The sequence below is a fragment of the Asterias rubens genome, chromosome 12 (assembly GCF_902459465.1).
Source record: "Asterias rubens chromosome 12, eAstRub1.3, whole genome shotgun sequence".
Classification (NCBI taxonomy): Eukaryota; Metazoa; Echinodermata; class Asteroidea; order Forcipulatida; family Asteriidae; genus Asterias; species Asterias rubens.
In genome coordinates this window covers 11,488,435-11,509,474 of record NC_047073.1, presented here as the reverse complement: position 1 = coordinate 11,509,474, position 21,040 = coordinate 11,488,435, and the positions used below count along the sequence as shown (strand labels likewise).

General features: G+C 37.7%; 3 protein-coding genes across 4 annotated transcripts in view; 2 read left to right on the top strand and 1 right to left on the bottom strand.

Annotated features, from left to right (window-relative positions):
- The window catches only part of LOC117297611 (transmembrane prolyl 4-hydroxylase-like), a 28,341-nt gene extending 26,370 nt beyond the window's left edge, over nucleotides 1-1,971 (bottom strand). The window contains exon 1 of the mRNA XM_033780731.1: nucleotides 1,443-1,971. Coding sequence (XP_033636622.1) covers nucleotides 1,443-1,736 — 294 coding nt within the window. The 5' untranslated portion in view covers nucleotides 1,737-1,971. The remainder of the gene's footprint in view (nucleotides 1-1,442) is intronic.
- A 202-nt stretch (nucleotides 1,972-2,173) lies between these two features.
- LOC117297612 (proteasome assembly chaperone 3-like) lies at nucleotides 2,174-6,940 on the top strand. Its single transcript, XM_033780732.1, has 4 exons — nucleotides 2,174-2,361; nucleotides 3,917-4,018; nucleotides 4,490-4,570; nucleotides 6,351-6,940. The coding sequence occupies exons 1-4, from the start codon at nucleotides 2,329-2,331 to the stop codon at nucleotides 6,501-6,503; spliced, it is 369 nt and encodes a 122-aa protein (XP_033636623.1). The 5' UTR covers nucleotides 2,174-2,328; the 3' UTR covers nucleotides 6,504-6,940.
- Nucleotides 6,941-9,799: 2,859 nt separating this feature from the next.
- Nucleotides 9,800-21,040, top strand: part of LOC117297457 (ras-related protein Rab-3-like) — a 52,636-nt gene continuing 41,395 nt past the window's right edge. The window contains exon 1 of one of the 2 annotated variants that reach the window (XM_033780502.1): nucleotides 9,800-9,912. In XM_033780502.1, the coding sequence (XP_033636393.1) occupies nucleotides 9,835-9,912 (78 nt within the window). In that variant the 5' untranslated portion in view covers nucleotides 9,800-9,834. Of the gene's footprint in view, nucleotides 9,913-10,914; nucleotides 11,110-21,040 lie in introns of those variants that run through there. The other variant, XM_033780503.1, reaches the window with a different exon arrangement.

Below are 21,040 nucleotides of genomic sequence, written 5' to 3'. Positions count from 1 at the left end.
GTGACTGCTAAAAACTTTACTCAGTGATTCCTGACTTTCCTGAGTTCTATGAAAAAAATCTACAGGCAATCACTCAGGTGAGATTCAAACCCACGACCTTTGCTTTGCTAGAGCACCACTAGACCAACCAAGCAACAGAACACTGAGAAAGAACTGAGTAGACCTACAGTGCTTTGTACATATCAGTGTCAGGGTGGAAATAAAATTGTATGGTTGAGTATTGTCAATTTTTTTAAACAAACAAAACAAAACAATGATAATTTACAGACTTTAGACCTGAAACTTAAACTTTTGGGTCTAATGAGCATGTTTTCATGTTATTGTAGTTTCAATCAAGCGTGAGATTCCATATATCACAGTACACATTAAACGGTATCTGATGTCAGCCAGAGATAATGAAATAATGAAGAAATGAAAAAATGAAACCTTAACCGAATGATCGTCTTCCATAAGACTGTCCTTTGTTACGTCAATACGGGTTATTTTTAAATATCTGGTAATGGTAGAGCATAATCCAATACATTCACGTCACACGTAAAGCGTGTAAAGTTACAATGTGAAGGAAATCCAACAGTGACGGACAATAACAGTTTTTGTATAGCTATATTTTAGGGAGTTGTGGATAAAAATAAGGAAAACCTTTTTTCTCAACGAACATACATGGTAGATGGTGTAGATCTCACAGAAATTTGATCACTCCAACACTTTTTCACAAAAACAATTAATTATAAACAAATTAAATGCTCCTTTTTTACTTTGTTTCGTTGAGTTGACAACTTTTCCAGTGGGTTATTATTCAAAGTGTTTGTTTTGCAATTTTGTAAATGATTTCTTCATCTTAGTGTATTGTCTACAGGCATTGCCTTTGTAAATTTAAGCTTAATTAAGTCTTATAATTTGGTTTATCTACCATTGGCAATTTGTGGCTTAATTGTGAGGAATGTGAGGAATTTGTTTTTAATCAGAAATAAAGTCAAACATTTTTAAAAAGTACAAAAGGTATTATGACTCAAATCTCGTGACATACAATGTCATAACTGAACCAGACATACAATATCCGGTAGTATTTCGTAAAAACAGTATTCCGTCTTTATAGCAATATAATCGTTCGCTAACTTGGGTTGAATGAAAATAGGAGACCACCAAATGCTACGGCTAGATAGATAGCTCAGTTGGCAGAGTGCTGGCACGTTATAATGCGTTTTCCTAGAACTATGTATGAGGGTTCAATCAACTATCATACGTGGAGATAATAGCGGAACGATTCCTCATAGTTCTAGGAGTTAGGTAGTTAATACGGAGGTTCCTGGTTCAACACAAAATTGTCAGTTTTAACTTGTTTACTTAAAGCCGGTGCAAAATATCGTTAGCCACATAATAAATAACAGGACACATCACATCCACTTCGATTGGCCAATTACTTGTATTTTATGAAAACCTACCCTTTCTCCTTCCAATCGAACCAAGCGCTCTTCCAATCTTTGCTCCTTTCCGCAATCACCCAAACCACTGAGTTTACAACTGTCCACCGCCTTGACCTTGTCCTCACCATCCTGACCTCGATACAGATTCTCAGTCACGGTGTCTCCGGCATCAAACGAGGCCCCCTCCTGAGCGAGCTGGCACAGCAACACCGCGCAAAACACCAACACGGTAACGGGGGCATCTTGTAAAGTCCAGCGGGGAAGTGTGACCTCCCTCCCCCGCGTGATCGCCTCCGAGACCCCATCAAACATTGTTCTGTTGGGACAGTCAACTGAGTCGATGATCAGTGTGGTATATCCCTCGCCACAAATCGATTGCACTGACCGGCAAGAGAAATGAAGTTGACGAGTGGTTGGCAAGCAACTCGGCCGCTCAGGCGATCATTGCTGTACCTCTCTTGACAGCTAGCTGGTGGCTGGCACGTGCAATGTGTCGATCCGGATGTTGTGTGCCTATGAGACCGTTATAAGGAAAAGCACGGTATAAAGCTAGCCATGCCCGGCATCTCTACTTCTTCAGTGTGGAGATAGGGGGGGGGGGGGGGAGGAATTTAGACCGTTTATGTGTAAATAACGTGCGATCGGCGTACACACCCCCTTAGATCCTCCAGTCGCGCGCCAGCACGCGACTGATTTCACGAGACTGGAGGTTACTTGTTTATGTTACAGCGCCACCAAGTGTTCTATGTGCAGACATTCGGGGCGGTGTGACATCGGCGCGCATGTTTTTTTTCTTCTGTGAACAGCAGTGCGTGCAGTGTATCAAACTTGAATACAAACATTTACTTAGTTTGGCTGCTTTGAAATCGACTTTCAAGTTGTTTTGCAGAACCATTGTTTGAAGATGGCAGGTGACGATTTGCCAAGAACTAAGCAGGTATGGTACGCGGAACGGGGGACTCACTGTGCGAATTTCCATGATAGAAAACTGAGTCACTAACTGTAACTCAACTGAGATTGAGAAGAAACAAATTATGTTATTTTATATATGATCATAGAGTAAATTCTGTCCTTACTCTATGAATATGATTGACCTAATTGAGTGAAGGGGCGACTTTGTTAACCTTATCCTAGTGGATGAGATGACTGGTTTTCCTGTGCATTGTAATGTTTTGTGTTATGATGATGAGTAAGGGCTGTGTTGCATTTGATTTGGGTAAATGATCTTTGTAGTTGCGATCACGTAACCCTACGCCGTCGGGAGGAGGGTTACATATCGCAACTATTGTCATAAAAGTAGCCTTCCTGCAACTTATAACACAAGATATGTTTACAACTTAAAAGTTAAATAGGTCAACTTTTGTATGAATTTGTAATTTCGTCAAGCAATGTTGTATACAACAAGTGCCACTTTGATCGTTTTTTTTCCCTTTTAATTATAATATAGCAGAAGGGGACTCCTAGATTTATGCGGTTTCGTTCCACTATTGTCTCCCGTTACGTGAGACAATAGCGAAACCAAACCGCATAGTTTAAGGAGTAGCAGAAGGGTTGACGGAATGTATACAAAAAGGTTTGCTGAGGTACTGGTACTTCAATAATCAATTTTTGATTTTACGTTTTGTAAAAAAAAATGTTTTACCGGGAACCATGAAGGGTGCCCCCAATCGTGGGAAAAACACTCTCGAGTCTCTTGTCAAAAATTTAAGGGGGGAGGGGGGGTACTAGTTTTCCTAGTTTTTCAATTATGACCGAACACAAAATCAAAAAGATAAATTCTAAAATAGTCAAACTAGTTTGAGTGATTTTGTTCCAGTATTGTAACCAAGTATTTTTTGTTTAACTCAAGTCAAGTTGCAAATCATTTTACTCTTAAGTCAAGTCAAGTCACAACTTCTTTTCACTCATGTCTAGGCACAAGTCACAAGTACAATTTTATTCAAATCCAGTCAAGTCATAAGTCAATGAAATTTGCGACTCAAGTCCAAGTCACCAAGTGAGTTAATAACACTGTTTTGTTGAAGTTTATCTTTAAAGGCAGTGGACACTATTGGTAATTACTCAAAATAATTATCAGCATAAAACCTTACTTGGTTATGAGTAATGGGGAGAGGTTGGTAGTATAAAACACTGTGAGAAACGACTTCCTCTGAATAAGTGACGTAGTTTTTGAGAGAGAAGTAATTTTCAACGAATTTGATTTTGAGACCTCAAGTTTAGAATTTGAGGTCTCGAAATCAAGCATCTGAAAGCACACAACTTCATGTGACAAGGATGTTTTTTTCTTTCATAGTTATCTCGCAACTCCGACGACCAATCGAGCTCAAATTTTCACAGGTTTGTTATTTTATGCATATGTTGAGATGCATTAAGTGAGAAGATTTGTCTTTGACCAATAGTGTCCAGAGTCTTTAACCATTGATGTCGGCAAACATTATGCACTCATGATTGTTCAGTATCTCACTCCTTGACTTTGCTCTTTGTCGTTTCAGGGAGCTGCTGTGATTGATGGAGTCCACACCGATGTAGTTTGTTCAGCCTTTTCTGACAGGATATTTGTGATGATAACACAATATGAAAAAATGGGAACGCTTGTAAGTTGATTTTTGGGGTTGAACAAAGAGTTGACTAGAGTGGGATTCGAACCAACGACCTCCGGATTAACGTGCCGGCACTCTACCAACTGAGCTATCTAGCCCTATATTGGCGGTGTCCCTATTTTGTCAATATCTTTGTTCGGGGGTGCCAGTCAGAAGCCATACAACCGTTAACTGCCGTGTAGCCAGGGATCACACTCTTGCATCACTTCACTCAGTGACTCTCATGTAGGGTTCAAATTTTACATTGGCCCATAACCAGTAGTTTAAGTTTTAGGCCAGTATACTCATGACTGGACTAGACCATCAGTCTTGTCTTGTTAATTGAATAATAAAACCTCACTGTGTAATATTTTGAAGAAGAAAAAAACACGGTATGCTCAAATGTTGAGTTTCAATTCTGTTGAGTAAATGAAGAATGTTTACCCATAATACCCAAGATTTGCCTGATTTAATTAACTGCTGCAGGTCCACATAACGCCAGACACAACACCAGCTGACACGAGGCAAGGCAACTTCACCACAAGAGTGCTCCTTGGAAATGATGAGGTAGGTTAATTTTCTGTCTATAATAATCCATCCTCTAGCTACCGGGCAACCTTGGTAGTCTAGTTGGTAAGACACTGCTCTAGAATTGCAAGGGTCGTGGGTTCGAATCCCACCCGAGTAACATGCCTGTGATATTTTTTCACATCGGTGTATGGGCAAACTTAACATCTCTTATAATAATCCATCTGCTAAACGTCGTACTTTTGCATTGTCAAACTTAAAGGAACATTACAGAATTGGTTTTTGCTAACAAAACAGTTGCTGACAGTGTAAGCACTTTATGTATTCCACCACATACATAAAATGACAAACCTGTAGAAGTTTGAGATTGATCGGCCATCTGGGTCACAAGAGAATAGTAAAAAACCGATTACAACTTTTGCATTGCATCAATGCCAAAATAAAAATAAATAAAACGCTCACTGAGCGATAAATTCCAAACGCGAAGTTAGATTATTTATTTCTCATAAAACATGACATTTCAGACAGAAATATTTCAAGCGATGTTTTCAACTATCACCATCATTAGACCGTGTAAGCTTTATGTAAATCTGTGATCTTCATGGTTTTTGTTTCCTACCAATTCTGTAATGTTCCTTTTTGTCCTTATTATTACCATCGTTGGTGAGTGGCGTTCACTGTCTTTTTTGAAGAGTGTCAAACAATGATTGATTTTAATTCTGAAGTCTACAGATTATTTTTCCTGGCATCCTCCCAGCTACTAGGAAAAAGTTCACATTATTAGAATATGCACATCAAATATTGTTGTAAAGTTTGGCGCTTGCGAATTCCCAAAGGGCACCGATCGAATGAAAATTTATTTCAATTTGACATGGCAAGAGCGCTACAGTTGGCAACTACCGTGTAACAGTGTTACAACGGCAGTACCCATCTTACATGATTCATATCAAAAGTTTGTGCTAAATGTCGCTGTTTAAAGCCATTATACACTTTCGGAACAGAACAAAAATTAAAGTTCACAGATTTACCAATAACTTACAGGATTTACAGAAGGTAATGGTGAAAGACTTCTCTTGAAATATTATTCCACGAAATGCTTTACTTTTTGCGAAAACATTAAAACAATTATCAATTCTCGATATCGAGAATTACAGATTTATTTTAAACACATGTCATGACACGGCGAAACGGGCGGCAACAAGGGTGGGTTTTCCCGTTATTTTCTCCCGACTCCGATGACCGATTGAGCCTAAATTTTCACAGGTTTGTTATTTTATATATTAGTTGTGATACACGAAGTGTGGGCCTTTGGACAATACCGTTTACCGAAAGTGTCCAATGTCTTTAAGAGGCATCCAATCAGAATGTTTTTGCTGTTCTGACTTGTGGGATGCTCCCTCAAGTGCCACACTTTGACATTTAAAAAAAAAAAACAATTTTTAGGCATGTCGCCAGAAACACAAGTCCTGAATGCCACTACAAGGTGTCACAGGTGTGGGCTACAATTATTATTTTTTCCAGAGGTCGTTGCCACCAACTCCTAGGGCTGAAACAGGGTTAACCCCCTTTTTTTTTTTTTTTTTTTTTTTTTTTGTGATGGTTTTACTGCGCCTTGAACACCCAGCAGGGTGGATACGTGCGCATTACAAGTATTATTATTATTATTATTATTATTTACTGAACACCAGAGCTTGAGTCTGGCACACTCGATCACTCAGCCACAACACTTTGTCAAAACTTGTCCAAGTATATCACTCATTACCCATTGCCATGTAATTTGACTGAACCTTTTGCTTATGTCATTTACTTCTTTCCCCAGCCTGTCACACATGTCTTCGCCAAGAATATAGCTTCGAAGATCTGTTTAGCACCAGACAGTAAACCGATTCTCTTGTCCATCGCCTTAAAGGAGCACTCCCCGGCCCTCCTCAAATCTCTTCAAGATCTCGTCATGCAGTATAGAGTGTGGTGAAACTTCCTTTAAACCTTTAAAGACAATTCATTTTCTTGTATTAATCATCACAACAAGCCCAGTCTTTGCTAACATAAGTCATCATTTTGCATCATTTTTTCTTTTCAGTAAAAATGTCAACAACAAAAATAAGATTTTGTGTACTGTATGGATGTGTTCACTGCATGGCATATTGCAGGTTGACATAGTGGATCTATCCTTCAAAACTACTGTTGATGGTGTTGAATGGTCAGGCAGTAGTAGGGTTAACTGTGTGCTGGGTAGATGCATTTACCACATGATATCTCATTACAGGCTTGCATATCTATCATTCAAAACCACGGTTGATGGTTGAATTGGAATGGTCAGAAAGTTGGACGGTTGACTGTGTAGATGCATCTATCACATGATATCATATTGCAGGCTGGCGTAGCAAAACAAAACAGTTGCTGGCAGTGTAAGCACTTTATGTAAATCCATCATATACATAAACTGACAAACCTGTAGAAGTTTGAGATCAATTGACCCACTGTTTGTTTCAAGCCATTACCATAAAACTAACCTTTGGAAATTTCATTTCAAAAGGTGGTAGTGTTTTTGAGATTTTGCCAACAATCGATAGGAGCAATTACATCCATGCAGAAAGACAAGTCTGAATCATAGAGTTATAAAAAGAACTAGAGGGCGCATTGGCCTGAATACGCGACCAGGCATGCGTGCAGGCGACCATTTTCTTAGTTGAACAAACAGGCATTGCTTAGCGTGTGTTTGTGCGGCCATTTTGTAAGTTGAAAGAACTGCATTGCGTAGCGTTCAATAAACACAAACTCCACTGTGTATTTCTTATTCAACACGCGTACAGAATGGCGCGCGCATGTCTCCTTGCGGTCCCGTGGCGTTTGTGCAAGCAGCATCACCAGTGCGCCCTCTAGTTCTTATATTTAAGTCTATGGTCTGAATACACAATCTGGAGGCGTTAATTGGTTAGGGGGGGGGGGAGGGGGTGAAAAGTAATATCTTTTTTCCCCGTAATCGCAGTACTGCATTATACTATCCAAAAGCTGCTGCACTTCTTACCACACCTTACCAGATAAAGTTTTTATTGGCACTAATTTTCAGAGTCATTACCAAACGTATACAGACCCTTCAACCATGTCAATCAATTAAGTGATAATAGAGGTTTTTCCATTCAATTTCAGCAAAAATTTATCAGTTTCATTAAATTCACTAATATTTTCCTTAATTCATTTGAAATGTGCGTTTTTGTTTTGTTTTTGTTTAAGCTACTTTTGCATTTGTTTCCTGCACATACGATTTGTTTTTCTCATTCAGTTTTATTCGGTCTTTTTTTTTATTTATTTTTATTTTTTTATAGACATTCAGTGCTATATTTTTCAATTTTTTTCCACTAACTATTTACAATTTATGAAATTTGACCATTGAATGTGTTGAATTTAAATTGCTCATTCTGACTGTTGAATACTGATGCAACGTTCCATTTATTTTCAAGTGAAGTTGAATGAGCCAGCATTTTTTATTTTTTTTACACAAAATTATAATAACAAACAAATTCTGTATTTGTTTTATTTGTTTTACTGAATAAAAATCATTAGACAAATGTTCTGTGGGTTAAGCAGCATGTTTCTTATCATGGTTTTATAGAGCCTATTAAAGATTACTACCATTGGTGGTTTCTCCACACTAAATGGAGAGAATATCATGCACCTAGCGGCCTCATGAATAAAATGAACAACCCACAATCTTTTTATGTAAGCCAAAGATTTGTAGGTTGAGACTTTTATGGATTTTTGAAAAAGTACCAAAGATCTTGCTTGGATACAAACTTCAAAATTGAGTACTTTAGGCACACTGCCTCAGTGACTTTATCTTGTGATAAGTTTTACCAATTTTCTCCTGAAGGGCTGATTTCATTTTAGAACAGAATACTTCAAAAAGTCAACGACTAACCCACAACAAATTTGAACGCAAAATGTTGTTTTAAGAGGCTGAGAGACTTTAAAATATATTTTATTTTGTAGCCCATTAATTTAAAAGTGTGGTTGTAATGGTCCAATTTTAATAGAGCTGCTTAAACACTAAAATGAGCTTGAAAATGGGCCCTGTGGAGAAGTTAAATCTTTAAACAGCGCCCTCTATTGGTTACCACATCGACCTTGCCTTTGTGATGGGCGGTGCTTTGATGTTCTTGCATATTTTGTAAACTTCAATTATTGAGAAAACAAGGTTTTTATGAGAAAAGTTACTCACGTAAAATTGTTACATTTGCACAAAACTTGTGAGGGAAAGGTCGTTACAAATGACCCAAGTCATTACATGGTTTTTAAAAACAAATTTAAAGATTCACTTATAAAGGGGGCGTGGCATTGGAATGTGATTTTGAACTTGTCTCGGTTTAATGATAACTTCAAAGAAACCAATGATTTTTGAGAAAGTAAATAATAAATCGTGATGTGAGGCTTGTTATAGATAAAATTAGGACAATCTTCGGCGGCGGGTTTGGGGGGGGGGGGGTCCAAAAGATAATTCAAGTAACCCACCCATACCTTTCCCCTGTTTTTGAAATACATCATGGTGGATGTGGATGATGATTTCATTTAATTATTTAAATTTCAATACAATTCCTTACACTTTACTCAAACAATTACACAATTTTGCACTCTTCGATCATTTTCACAACAAAAATAAACAACCAGAACATTAGTCTAATCAAACCTTTGTTTCTTTTCGCTTGTGAATTTAACGAGTGCGTGGCAAAAGAGATGTGACTGTTTATAATGCCCATTGATTTCCACATTGGTAATGAACTACCCACCAGTTAAACAAATAAAAACACAAGTGATACACCATAACAAATAAGTCGATGACAATGTGCTATTGTTATTCAATGACCCTCACTACCTTCACAAAATCACTGACAGAATTAACACAATGACGATGTCATCATGCAAACCTTGCGTTTCGTCATCATGCAAGTCATGACTTTTTCATGTTTGTTCGTGTGTGTATTTCCCAAACCCAACTCACAAAATTTATAAAACAATCATTTTGTTAATTCAACTGGGCGGGTTTTCATCGTCATCCAGTAATTAATTCACTGATCCCGAATTAATCAATATGGTCAAGCATCGGCCGCACTGTCTTAAGGAGGGTTTCAACGCAATCACGGTCTGCGACCAGACTACGCTAAGCAGATCTCATTATGTGTAATGACGAGTGGATGACGTGGGGCCGGGTACCAGGAATATTCGAACACCTGTTTAATTTCATGTAGCGATGCTGTGTGTGTAGTTTCTGTGTACAAACGAATGGCATTCGCTCTCCGTAGAATCGCATGTGTAGCTGGCTCTTACAATATCGCTGTGGGATTTTTTTAACACAACCGGGTAATCTAGGCTTATTTCAAATTACGGTAAGTAAATATTTCTCAATTTATTTGTCTGTATTTTGGTCTGTAATTTTCAAGCACATATATGGGTCTGATATGGGTGCTTTTGAGCATTTAACACCCATCAGGGAAGTTGAAATAAATAACGTTTTTCGACTTCATTTTGTGGCAATATGTGATGTCCGACGGACCGTGGTGATATTTGCTAGACCGTGTCAGTTGCGGGCTGTTGGGTCACTTTCTCTTCGCGTTTTCAACATATTTTGTTTTAGTGCGTTATCAAAAACGTGATTATATTGTTCACCTTGCATGGCAACAATGAAAATTAAAATGGAAACTTATTATTATTTGTTCGGTTCCGATTTTTTTTACCCGGTGATGATGAATGTTTTTCTCTTGTATATCATCGTTTTTATTCTGAGTATCAAAATATATTCTACCTCCATGATTTACTTTATGTAACATATGTTTTTGTTTCTTTGCTATTTTATTTGGGGAAGAGTTTGTTTTGTGTAAAAATTAGACTTACATTCGGGAGAAAGTATTTTAAAATCATATGCATTTAAGATCAGTCCTTCAAATGACGTAAATAAAAATCCAATTACTATTTTTATCTCATGAAAATGTAATGACCAGAAACACGCACGACGGAACGCCCACCCCGTTGGCCGTTGGCAAGCAAAGTGGTCACGGCGGAAGGCCGATAAACCGGTGAAGAAACCGTGAAACCATGGTGAAACATAGCCGGTAAAAATAAACCTGATAATAATATTTAGTCGTGATCGCGTCAAGTTGCATATTTTGTTTTTGCTCTATCATGTAAATTGCTACCTGTGAATGAACGGCCAGCCTTACCTAACTCTCGTGCTAACAACTGGAAATCCGAGTATAATGCAATGCATGCAACCCCCACCCTCATTTCAATATTAAAAGGCCCGGTGAATTATGTGTGGGGGTTGTGGTTGAATCGATCGAGTGTGATGTAGTGAGTTCCCAAGAATTTATTACAAGCAAAGTATCCCCGTGCACATAGCAGTCAGGGCTTGCTGATCAGTGAATAAAAAAGGGCCGAGTCTGTACTGCTACTTTGCTTGCTTGTAATATTTTGTATGGTGGGAGCATAGAGAACGTTTCGTGTGTATAGGAAAGGACATTTTTTCATGCTGTATTGGGTTGGTGCTTGCGTTTTTCTGAAGCATGCGACACGACGGTGGTTTACAGGTAGGGGGTTATTTTTTCTTGTGAATGAAATTTGATCACGCTGAGTCTAGCAGTCTAGCTTCTCAATAATTATTGAATACGGGGGGCCATTCAATGCAGTTGATATGCTTCAGTTAATTGGGATGTTTGGTTTAAGCGTAGGTTCATATTGCAGGGTGGTTTTTGGGTGGTTATTTTTATGACATGTATTCATTGCTTGATGTTGATCTAATGGCAGGGGTGTGCACACACGTTTTGTTTGTTCATGCATGGAGCATGATTATGTCAAACTGTTATTCATTTATTATGAGATGAATTGGGGTGGGCGGGGACAGCCTATTTTTAAGGGTGGTGATTTTGTTTTTTAAGGTAGATGGAAGTTGCCATGTTTACTAAGATGTTCGTGCTCATATGTTTGTGTTGTTGTTGGCTTTAAATTAAACCTGTTTATTATTTTCTTTTTACAAATTAACTATGCAAATCAGCCCAATTTTTAAATTCATTATGAAATCTTTTATCCAGGAGAATTTTGACCGTTGCTAATTGTTGTGTTATGTACGTCTGCGCCATGATTAACATTGCTTTAATTAATAAACATTTCCCTCAAGATTGATACACTCTGATAAACACAAAAATAAAACAATGACAAATAAGTACTGCCTCATTATGAATTTATTTATGCGCATAATTTCCTGATCATGTTTTTTGACAGTTGATATTTTATAAACAGTAAGTTCCTGTGAGTTTTATGGTCTTGTTTTTAATAAGGCCACACAGATCATTCTGTGCAGAAAAATAATTCAATAAATTAGTGTTCATCCATCTCCAAGGCATTTACAATTAAATGTCACTTCCCATGGTCAATAAAATTTAGTTATTTTTGCTTTTTCATTTTACAATGAATGATTGTTCAAATGTTTTAATTGTTTGTGAAATGTTAAAATACAGCGCATAAAATGCAGCTTTTGTTTCAGAATAGGCACCATCTTCCATGGTTGAAGCCACGGCTGAAACGCTCACACTGGAGCCTATAGGCATAATCAAAACCATGGTTTCGTAAAGGCCCTCAATGCAGAGACTGCTAAAGGCAGTGGACACTATTGGTGATTACTCAAAATAATAATTAGCATAAAACCTTACTTGGTAACGAGTAATGGAGAGCTGTTGATAATATAAAACATTGTGAGAAACAGCTCCCTCTGAAGTAATGTAGTTTTTGAGAAAGAATTAATTTCTTACTAAAATATTTGAATTTTATTTCGAGACCTCAGAATTTGATTTTGAGGTCTCGAAATCCAGCGTCTGAAAGCACACAACTTGTGCAACAACGGTGTTTGTTCTTCCATTATTCTCTCACAACTTCGCAACCAATTGAGCTCAAATTTTCACAGGTTTGTTATTTTATGCATGTTGAGATACACCAAGAGAAGACTGGTCTTTGACAATTACCAATACTGCCCAGTGTAAAAAACAATTGCTTGAACAATTTCTGCTAAGCAAAATAAACAGGAGACCTGTCATTCAGTTATGTGACATGCTATTTCGGGCTGGTTTTATGTAAGCATACTATTTTTTGTTGCGCTGAGCTAATTTCTGCGCTTAATCAGCTCTATGAAATTAGGCTCCTGATCAGGCTGGAGAAAATAGTCGGGACTCTCTTTGGTGTTGATGAGAATCAGAATTCACCTAGTTTTACTTTGGATTAGAAAATATCGTTGTTCACTGATACTTATTTTGCTTAGAGAAATACATTGTGACAAAGATGGATCTTGATTTTAAATAATGAGGAAAGTATTTTCAAATTTTCAAAAATAAGAAAATATTTAGAGAATTTTCTGTTATTATTTGAGATGTTGGAGGAAATCCCCAACTGGGGAGGAAAACCCCACACTAGTCAGAAACAGAAAACTCGTGCGTAATACTGTAAGACTCGAGTCGGGAGTCAGGCTTCAAATCAGGGCTAATGAGATGAAAGGCAGATAAAGAAACCATACAGCCAATCCTGCGTTGTCTGAAAGTGGTCCAGTGCAGAAATTGTCTTAGAATTTGCACACTGAATGTTGTTCCCCTTTAATGACATTTAAGTATGGCGCACAACAACAGCACTCTAACTAAAAAATTCAAAAAATCAATTAAGGCAAGGTTTCTAATGACAGTTGGCCTCTTGTCATCTGGCATGTAGCTTATTAGTTATGCAAAGTACCTCCTCGCTATGTCCAAATCTAATTATTAGTTGGTTATCCACGGCGGCCTATATATCGAATACTCCATCTTTCAGTCTATGTAGGCTTACATGTTTTTTTATTGATTGCCTTCCTTGTTATTCACCACAAGGCTTCCTGGCTATGTTTTTAATGGTGTTTGTTGGATAAATGTTTTATGTTTGTACATTTACTGACATTTTATGCTGCAGGCTACAGGGTTAGAAAGCTGTTTCTGCTTTTTGATTTGTATTGTTTACCTTCTTTGTTGTTTGTAAACGTGCACCGAAGAATCAGAATCAACGTTAGTGGCGTAGCTAAAATAGAATTTTTTGTATTGATATTAGAAAAGAAGCGTTCAATAATTGTCCACCTTATTCATAGGAGTGCAGAGGCTATACTTTGTACACTATTTGTAAGCTGTTTCTGAATTTTAATTTGCATTTTTTATCTTCTTGGTTGTTTGTATGCCCAGAATTATAATTTGATATTACGAAAGGAAATTTTCATAATTGTCAACCCTTTTCATAGAAGTACGGAGACTATATATATACTGTAAATGGTTTGTACAGAGTATGAATGAACAAATCAACAAAGCCATATAATTGTAAGTGCGATTTGAATAATGTCACAAGTTAACGTTTATATTTCCATTCCATCAGACTACAGAGATTTAGGCAAGGTTTGTAAACACCCATATATGCAGTTGTGAATGAATTTGTATGGCACAATGGGACAGGGTTCATCTAGAGGTTGCTACACAGAAACCTCGCCCTGAATCATTTGAGACTGCAATTTGTGTCAATAGTCTGAGGCATTTAAATTGAAGTGGTTTATTGTGACAAAGCAAGTCTTTGTACCCGACTTTTTGAAATCTTACTCGCAAATGGCTTTGATGGCATTCAAAATCATTACTGTGTATTGCCAAAGAATTTAATAAAATAAAATAAAACTAATTTTCGCAAAAGTAACATTAGTATTATTAAATATTTTTTCATTGCCCATTGAGTCTGGGAACCAGACTGCTGTACTTCTCCCCCTTAATTATTGACAAGTAAAAATGATATTAATTATTCACGTAAAATACAAATCTCTTGGAATAAATGCTATTTACTGGCAAGTAATTTGCATCCACTTGTCTTCAATATGGAAAAAGACTTTAAAGACATTGGACACTATTGGTAATTGTCTAAGATCAGTCTTCTCACTTGGTGTAACTCGACATATGCATAAAATAACAACCTGTGAAACTTTGAGCTTGATTTGTCGCTGGAGTTGCGAGATAACTTTGAAAGAAAAAAAAACACCCTTGTCACAGGAAGTTGTGTGCTTTCAGATAGTTGATAGCGAGACCTCAAAATCTAAACTTGAGGTCTCGAAATCAAATTCGTGGAAAATGACTCCTTTCTCGAAAACTACGTCACTTCGGAGGGAGCTGTTTCTCACAATTTGTTATGCTATCAACCTCTCCCCTTACTCGTTACCAAGGAAGGTTTTATGCTGATAATGATTTTGAGTTATTACCAAACGTGTCCACTGCCTATAAATATAGTTCTGGGATTGCAGTTCTGGGGTCGGGGTAAGTTTCCGATCAGTGCGTTTTGCTCATAACAGGCACCCCTGTTTAAAGTGGGCAAATGGCTTCATGAAATCCTCTAATTGGAAACCATCAGCAATCTGCTTTCTGTCACTTATTTGCCTGGAACTCTTCTGTTGCCCAGCAACAATGTAATCGCAGCACTTATGTAGAACTCTTGAAGATAAAACATTGTGCCAAACAAGAGATAGCCATCCAAGTGTGCTGTCTGGCATTTTTTTTTTTTTTACCATGGTTAAACGTTACTGATTATGGCCTTAATGCATTAGGAAAGCTGGGGTATGTTTAGTGATCTATTGAATCGCAGCCTATAACATCCAGATAAAAAGAGCCATTGAGTATTGTAATCTTGTGATGTCTTGATGCGCCAACATCCCCTTTTTAAAGCCCAAGTAGGCGATTCATTTGGTTTTCTGAACTGTTCAATTGTTTTAGCCCCATATAAATTTGAAAATACAATTTCAAAAGTTGGTCACATTTTTTGGATGGCAGTTTATGCATGGGCAAAAATCCAAATGTAATTGACATACAACTTGTGAGAAACATTACAGTAACGTCTCTCATGTTCAAAGTTTTGGGGGTAAAAACTGATATTTTTGCACAACTTCCCCTTCTGTGAAGTGAAATAAATTTCAAAATGCTTTATATTATCAAAAGCTACGTCCCATGCATCTGAAGGACAAACCAATTATTGTTAAGTGTCTTGCTAAAGTAAAAGGGATAATTGTCAAGACCAGGACTTGAACCCAGATCCTGCTGTTCACAATACCAGAGCTTGAGTCCAGTGCACTTGACCACCCAGTCACACCATGCCTGATGGCATGCTTTGAGTTCTTGTAATGCTCCGAGCGACAATACAACAGAACATTAGTACACAACAACACAATTTACCACCATGGAAAGAACCCCTTGACTCAGTAAACCACAATCATTCACAGTTTGAACAAAGACAACTAAGAGTCAAGGATGGTAGAAATTGGACTGACCTTTAAATTAACATTTCATTATTAGAATGTAGCCACTCATCCGTTACCATGGTTTTAGAGTGATCAAGTTACCTTTACATTACTCCTCTGCTGTTTTAATATCATAATGATCTACTGTGGTTTTGAATTATAATATATAAATTAGAATAGATGCCAGCCTGAAATATGATATGTGTTGAATGCGTACACAGAATGCAGTCAAACCACCTCCTGTCTGACCATTCAGTATCATCCACTGTGGTTTTGAATGATATTTATATGATGGATAAACTATGCCAGCATGCAATTATGATGCATCTACACAGTCAACTCTCCTATTTTCTGACCATGCATCGTCTAAGATTACTGTGGTTTTGAATGATGGATAAACTATGCCAGCCTACAATGTGATGTGTGGTGAACGCATACACAGTAAACAGTCAACCCTCCTACCATGGAGGTAGGCTCTTACCGTCTGACCATTCAATATCACCCACTGTATTTTTGAAAGGATATATAATTTAAGGCATGCTAACCACCTCCTGCAATATGATGGTGAAATGCATACACAGTACACAGTCAACCCTCCCACTGTCTGACCATCGTTCACTGTGGTTTTGAATGAAGGATAAACTTTGCCAGCATGTAATATGACGAAATGCATACACAGTACACAGTCAACCTTCCCACTGTCTGACCATCGTTCACTGTGGTTTTGAATGAAGGATAAACTTTGCCAGCATGTAATATGACGAAATGCATACACAGTACACAGTCAACCCTCCCACTGTCTGACCATCGTTCACTGTGGTTTTGAATGAAGGATAAACTTTGCCAGCATGTAGTATGACGAAATGCATACACAGTACACAGTCAACCCTCCTACTGCCTGACCGTCATCCTCTGTGGTTTTGAATGTCTGGTTTATCTAGATGCCAAACAAGTCACAGACTGCAATTATGTTGGCAATGCGGTTTGCACCACTGTCAACCCTCGGTCTTGGAATGACCATTCCACATCATCCTCCATTTTTTTTTTTAATGGATGGTGAGGTAAATGCCACCCTGCAATGATGTAGAAAGCGTCTTTACAGTATACAGTCAACCCGTTTAATCCATGATCCTTTGTCTATGCTCTTACTGCTATCTGATCACTCAATGTGTCATCCATGCTACGCTGCACTTCAATAGCTGTTAGTGGCAAACCTGGGCAATATATAAAACCGTTGGTCCTGGACTCCCGGACATAGTTGTGCTCTCTAAATGCAAAAGAGTGAAAAGGCACTCTTTGAAAAAGCCATATGAGGGACAACTCTTTTTCAAGTGGTCTTCCACTCTTTTAGATTGAAGTTTGCATCTTTTTGAGTGATTTTTCACTCTGTCCTGGGGTAAAACCCCTCTAAAAGAGGGAAATAACCACAATTTTTTTTTGAAGAGCCATATGAGGGACAACGCGAAATATAAAGAGTGGTGTTTTTCACTCTTTTTACATTTAGGGAATGGCAACATGCACAAGCTAGTGTTTTAGGCTGATATGCGCAATTTGCACGCTGATATGCGCAATTATTATTATTCATTTGTATAAATCAGAAAAATACCAAGTGAAAACCATATTAGAATGTTCAGTAAATACTGCTTCCCAACTTGCCCTGTAGGCTGCTAAAAACTGTGCTATCTTTTTGATTTAAGTAAAAATAATCAAGTTTCTTCCTTTTGAGTTTTGAGTGAGTTAAAAAAGTATAGATTTATTTTTGAGTTTGTGAATATAGCTTCATTTGACCATTAAACTAGTTGTGATCGATATCATTTTAAAAATACACCATACAGATAACATTTATGACAACTCATGTATAAATCTGGGATTACAAAATATCCTGGGGGGTAAGTCAAATGCATAGTTGTCTAGCCCTTTATACAAAAAGCCACAGCAATGCCACAGTAAAAAAAAACCACCTGGCTATTTACATCGAGTGCATTAATAGCGTGTGGTACAACCTACACATTCATTATAATTCTAGTGTTCATTATGAACACTATGTACACAATTATACAGCGTACAACTTACCAATGTACTGCCTATTGTACCCCTTTTTTTCTTCTTCTCAGTATTCTTGCTGGGTAATTAAGGCACGAGTAGACCGTCAGAATTTGTGTCTTAAAGCATTCAATTGTTCCTGGTGAAAACTGATAATTGGTACGAGTACAAAACGAGCCAATCAACCTTTCAGCTTGAAACCTCGTCAATTAATTATGCACCTGTCATTTTTATTGACTCTCTATAAAGGCAAAGTGTATCATAGATTGTGTACGTGAATGAAATGTTTTAAGACCATGACCATATGGTCGGTACACAACACTTGAGTACCCGTATGGCTGGCCATTTTAATCCTCTGAAATCTATCCTTAATTTATACACACGGAGAGAGTCTTTGTGTTCAATGATGAAAGTGTAGTGTAATGTTGATCAAGAGTTTGTGTTAATTTATTTTCAAGTAATTAAACAACAAGGAACAATGACTGGAGGAATTTGAATTAGTTTGGGGTGAACAAAGAAGTACAAAAAGAAGGTTGCATTCCCCCAATGGTGACCCTCTCTGACTGCCGCTTCCCAGGTTGTATCAAAAACATTGGTGTATGGATCCCTTACTAGTAAAATAACTAGCTTACTTAAACTTACTTTCCTGCTTTACTTGTCATGTGTTGAGCCACACCATTCTACAGCAGTTTGGATGTTCCATCACAGGAGAGTTACCTCCTCTGGTTGCAGACCCCCATTTGTACTTAATTTGTTTTTGTATAACTGTATTTATTCACTAGTAACCAATCTTCCTGTACTTTTGTTGTTGAAAAAATGGAAATGAAAAAAACAAACAAAAAACAAACAAAAAACAAACAAACAAACAAACAAACAAACAAACAAACAAACGAACAAACAAACAAACAAACAAACAAACAAAGAAACCAGCGGAAAATGTAAGGGCAAACACTCAGTGGACTCTGGCCAAGGCGATTCATAAGAATTGTCCAGAGCTGTACCTGTTTTTTAAGGTTGTACATGGTACTAATTGTTAACCCCCCCCTCTCTATACCCCAAAGTACTTGTCAATATTGTGTGTCAGAATCAATATGCATTAATATTTCATAGACCCACTCCTCCTCCACCAAACCAAACAGCATCGACCTGAGTGCATGATCAATGATCAATTTTTCAGTACATCCCGGGAGTTTCTTCTTTGAGAAGGCAAGGCCATTTTCACAAAGGGCACTTTTTTTACAAAGGGCACTTTTTGAATGTTAACAAAGGTCACGGCCGAGTGGTTAAGAGCATCGAATTCAAGTTCTGGTGCTAATTCACCGGAGTGTGGGTTCAAATCCCGGTCGTGACACTTGTGTCCTTGAGCAAGATACTTTACTATAATTGCTTCTCTTCACCCAGGGGTATAAATGGGTACCTGCGAGGGTAGAGGTTGATATTGTGAATGACAAGCTTTCGGAGCGCCACGGCAGCTCGGGGCTGTATACTCCCTAATGGGAGCTGAGAAAGATTAAAGGGATGTTTATTGGCCCAATGACCAGGGGACTAATGTAAAAGCGCATTGATACGGTTTATTGTGAAATGCGCTATATAAGAATTTGTTATTATTATTAATTTGTTATTATGGGAAACTTAAGAAGGGGCAAGAAGGGCTAGACCAAGGCAACAGAAGCCATGACCTACAAGTCATACAGGCCTATTTTCCCCATACTTCTGATTCTACTGAAGAAACACCTTTTCAAACATCTTTAAAAGTCCTGCACATCATCAGACACCCCCTCCCTCTTTCTAAAGAATAACCACTCCCCCATAGTAAGATTCTTAAAATGTTTGTTTGTTTTTTTGTTTGTTTGTTTGTTTGTTATTTGAATGATCTTCCCGCAAAGGGAACTCGGCAAACTCCCACAAGGGGATGATGACAATTATAGACAGTCCCTAAATGTGTTAATGATCGGAATGAACCTCAGTGACCCTAAAAATTGGCAAAAATAATACCATCTGCCAAATTCTAATGTTATGAGTAGAGTAGAACCACCACTGGGAATGTTGCACACTTGAGCAGCCACCAGGGCACACATTCTTGACAATAACCGGTGGACCATGACATCATGACTACAGTTAACCAGCTCAATCATACCAATTCTGCAGTTTTTACGAACATACTCTCCAATTCAAAAACTCTTCCTGAAAGTTCAGTAAATATACCAAAAATATATGTTCAGCCCTTGTCAAAAATATGTTGGGTTTGGTGACATTTTTTAGGTACAAAGGGTCTCTGGGAATTGTTTTCCCGGTTTCATAACCAGAAATATATTTAATAAAAACAAAAATAATAATAATAATAATGCCTAGATCACTCTGCATCTTTTATTTATAACCCTCAAGCTACTCTAGAGAAAAAGAAGACAGTTGGAAACTTCAGCCAAATTTCAAAAATGGCTAGATTGGGCTACACTAACAACAGTAGTATAAGCAATACGTTATTTAGATCCACACTTGTGCAATGCACCTGTAATGTGCTTGTAAGTAATAGGTATGCGTGTTTTCATTCACAATTGAAATACCAAATGAGCCTCTTGATGACACTAACATGGCCTTGCACTGTGTAGCTGTACTCTTTATTGCAATTGTGCCTAGGGCTTTAAATGCTGAGCATTATACCTGCAATCTTTCAATGATTACATTTCCTTTCTTAGAAAAATCAATGACCTTTGTGGCAGTGACCTCCATTTTGTTGATCAAAGAAGTTTCTGGATGGAACGTAGAATTTTGTTGTTGTTGTAAAGCCTTTTGAACAGTATTCATGTTTCTGCCCTATAAATAGATATTTTTGAAAGGGCAATTGGACAGATATGCCGATTCTTCTTGGTATAAAGGGCGCCCTATGAGGAAATCCTAAAGCTCTTCTTGCGCACCTACTAGAGGGGCATAGAGGCACTCACCTTCGTTGCCTCCGTGAAGTATTAGGCCTGCTATACATGTTTACATGTGTAGGCTTAAACCATGTTAAACCTATGGTTAAACAAGGACAAATTTAATGGAGCAGGACTTGAGGTCCTAACTCTATGGGCTGACCTAGCTCTATATTGACAATATTATATTTGTTCCAGGTTGCCATTCAGAAGTCATTTAACCTGTAACTGCTGTATAGTGCA

What these genes read in the sequence shown, in the direction of transcription:
- LOC117297612 (XM_033780732.1), top strand. Translation starts at nt 2,329, where the DNA reads ATGGCAGGTGACGATTTGCCAAGAACTAAGCAG. An exon ending in ATGAAAAAATGGGAACGCTT is followed by an intron (nt 4,019 to 4,489) that starts GTAAGTTGATTT and finishes TAACTGCTGCAG; the next exon opens with GTCCACATAACGCCAGACAC. An exon ending in TGCTCCTTGGAAATGATGAG is followed by an intron (nt 4,571 to 6,350) that starts GTAGGTTAATTT and finishes TTCTTTCCCCAG; the next exon opens with CCTGTCACACATGTCTTCGC.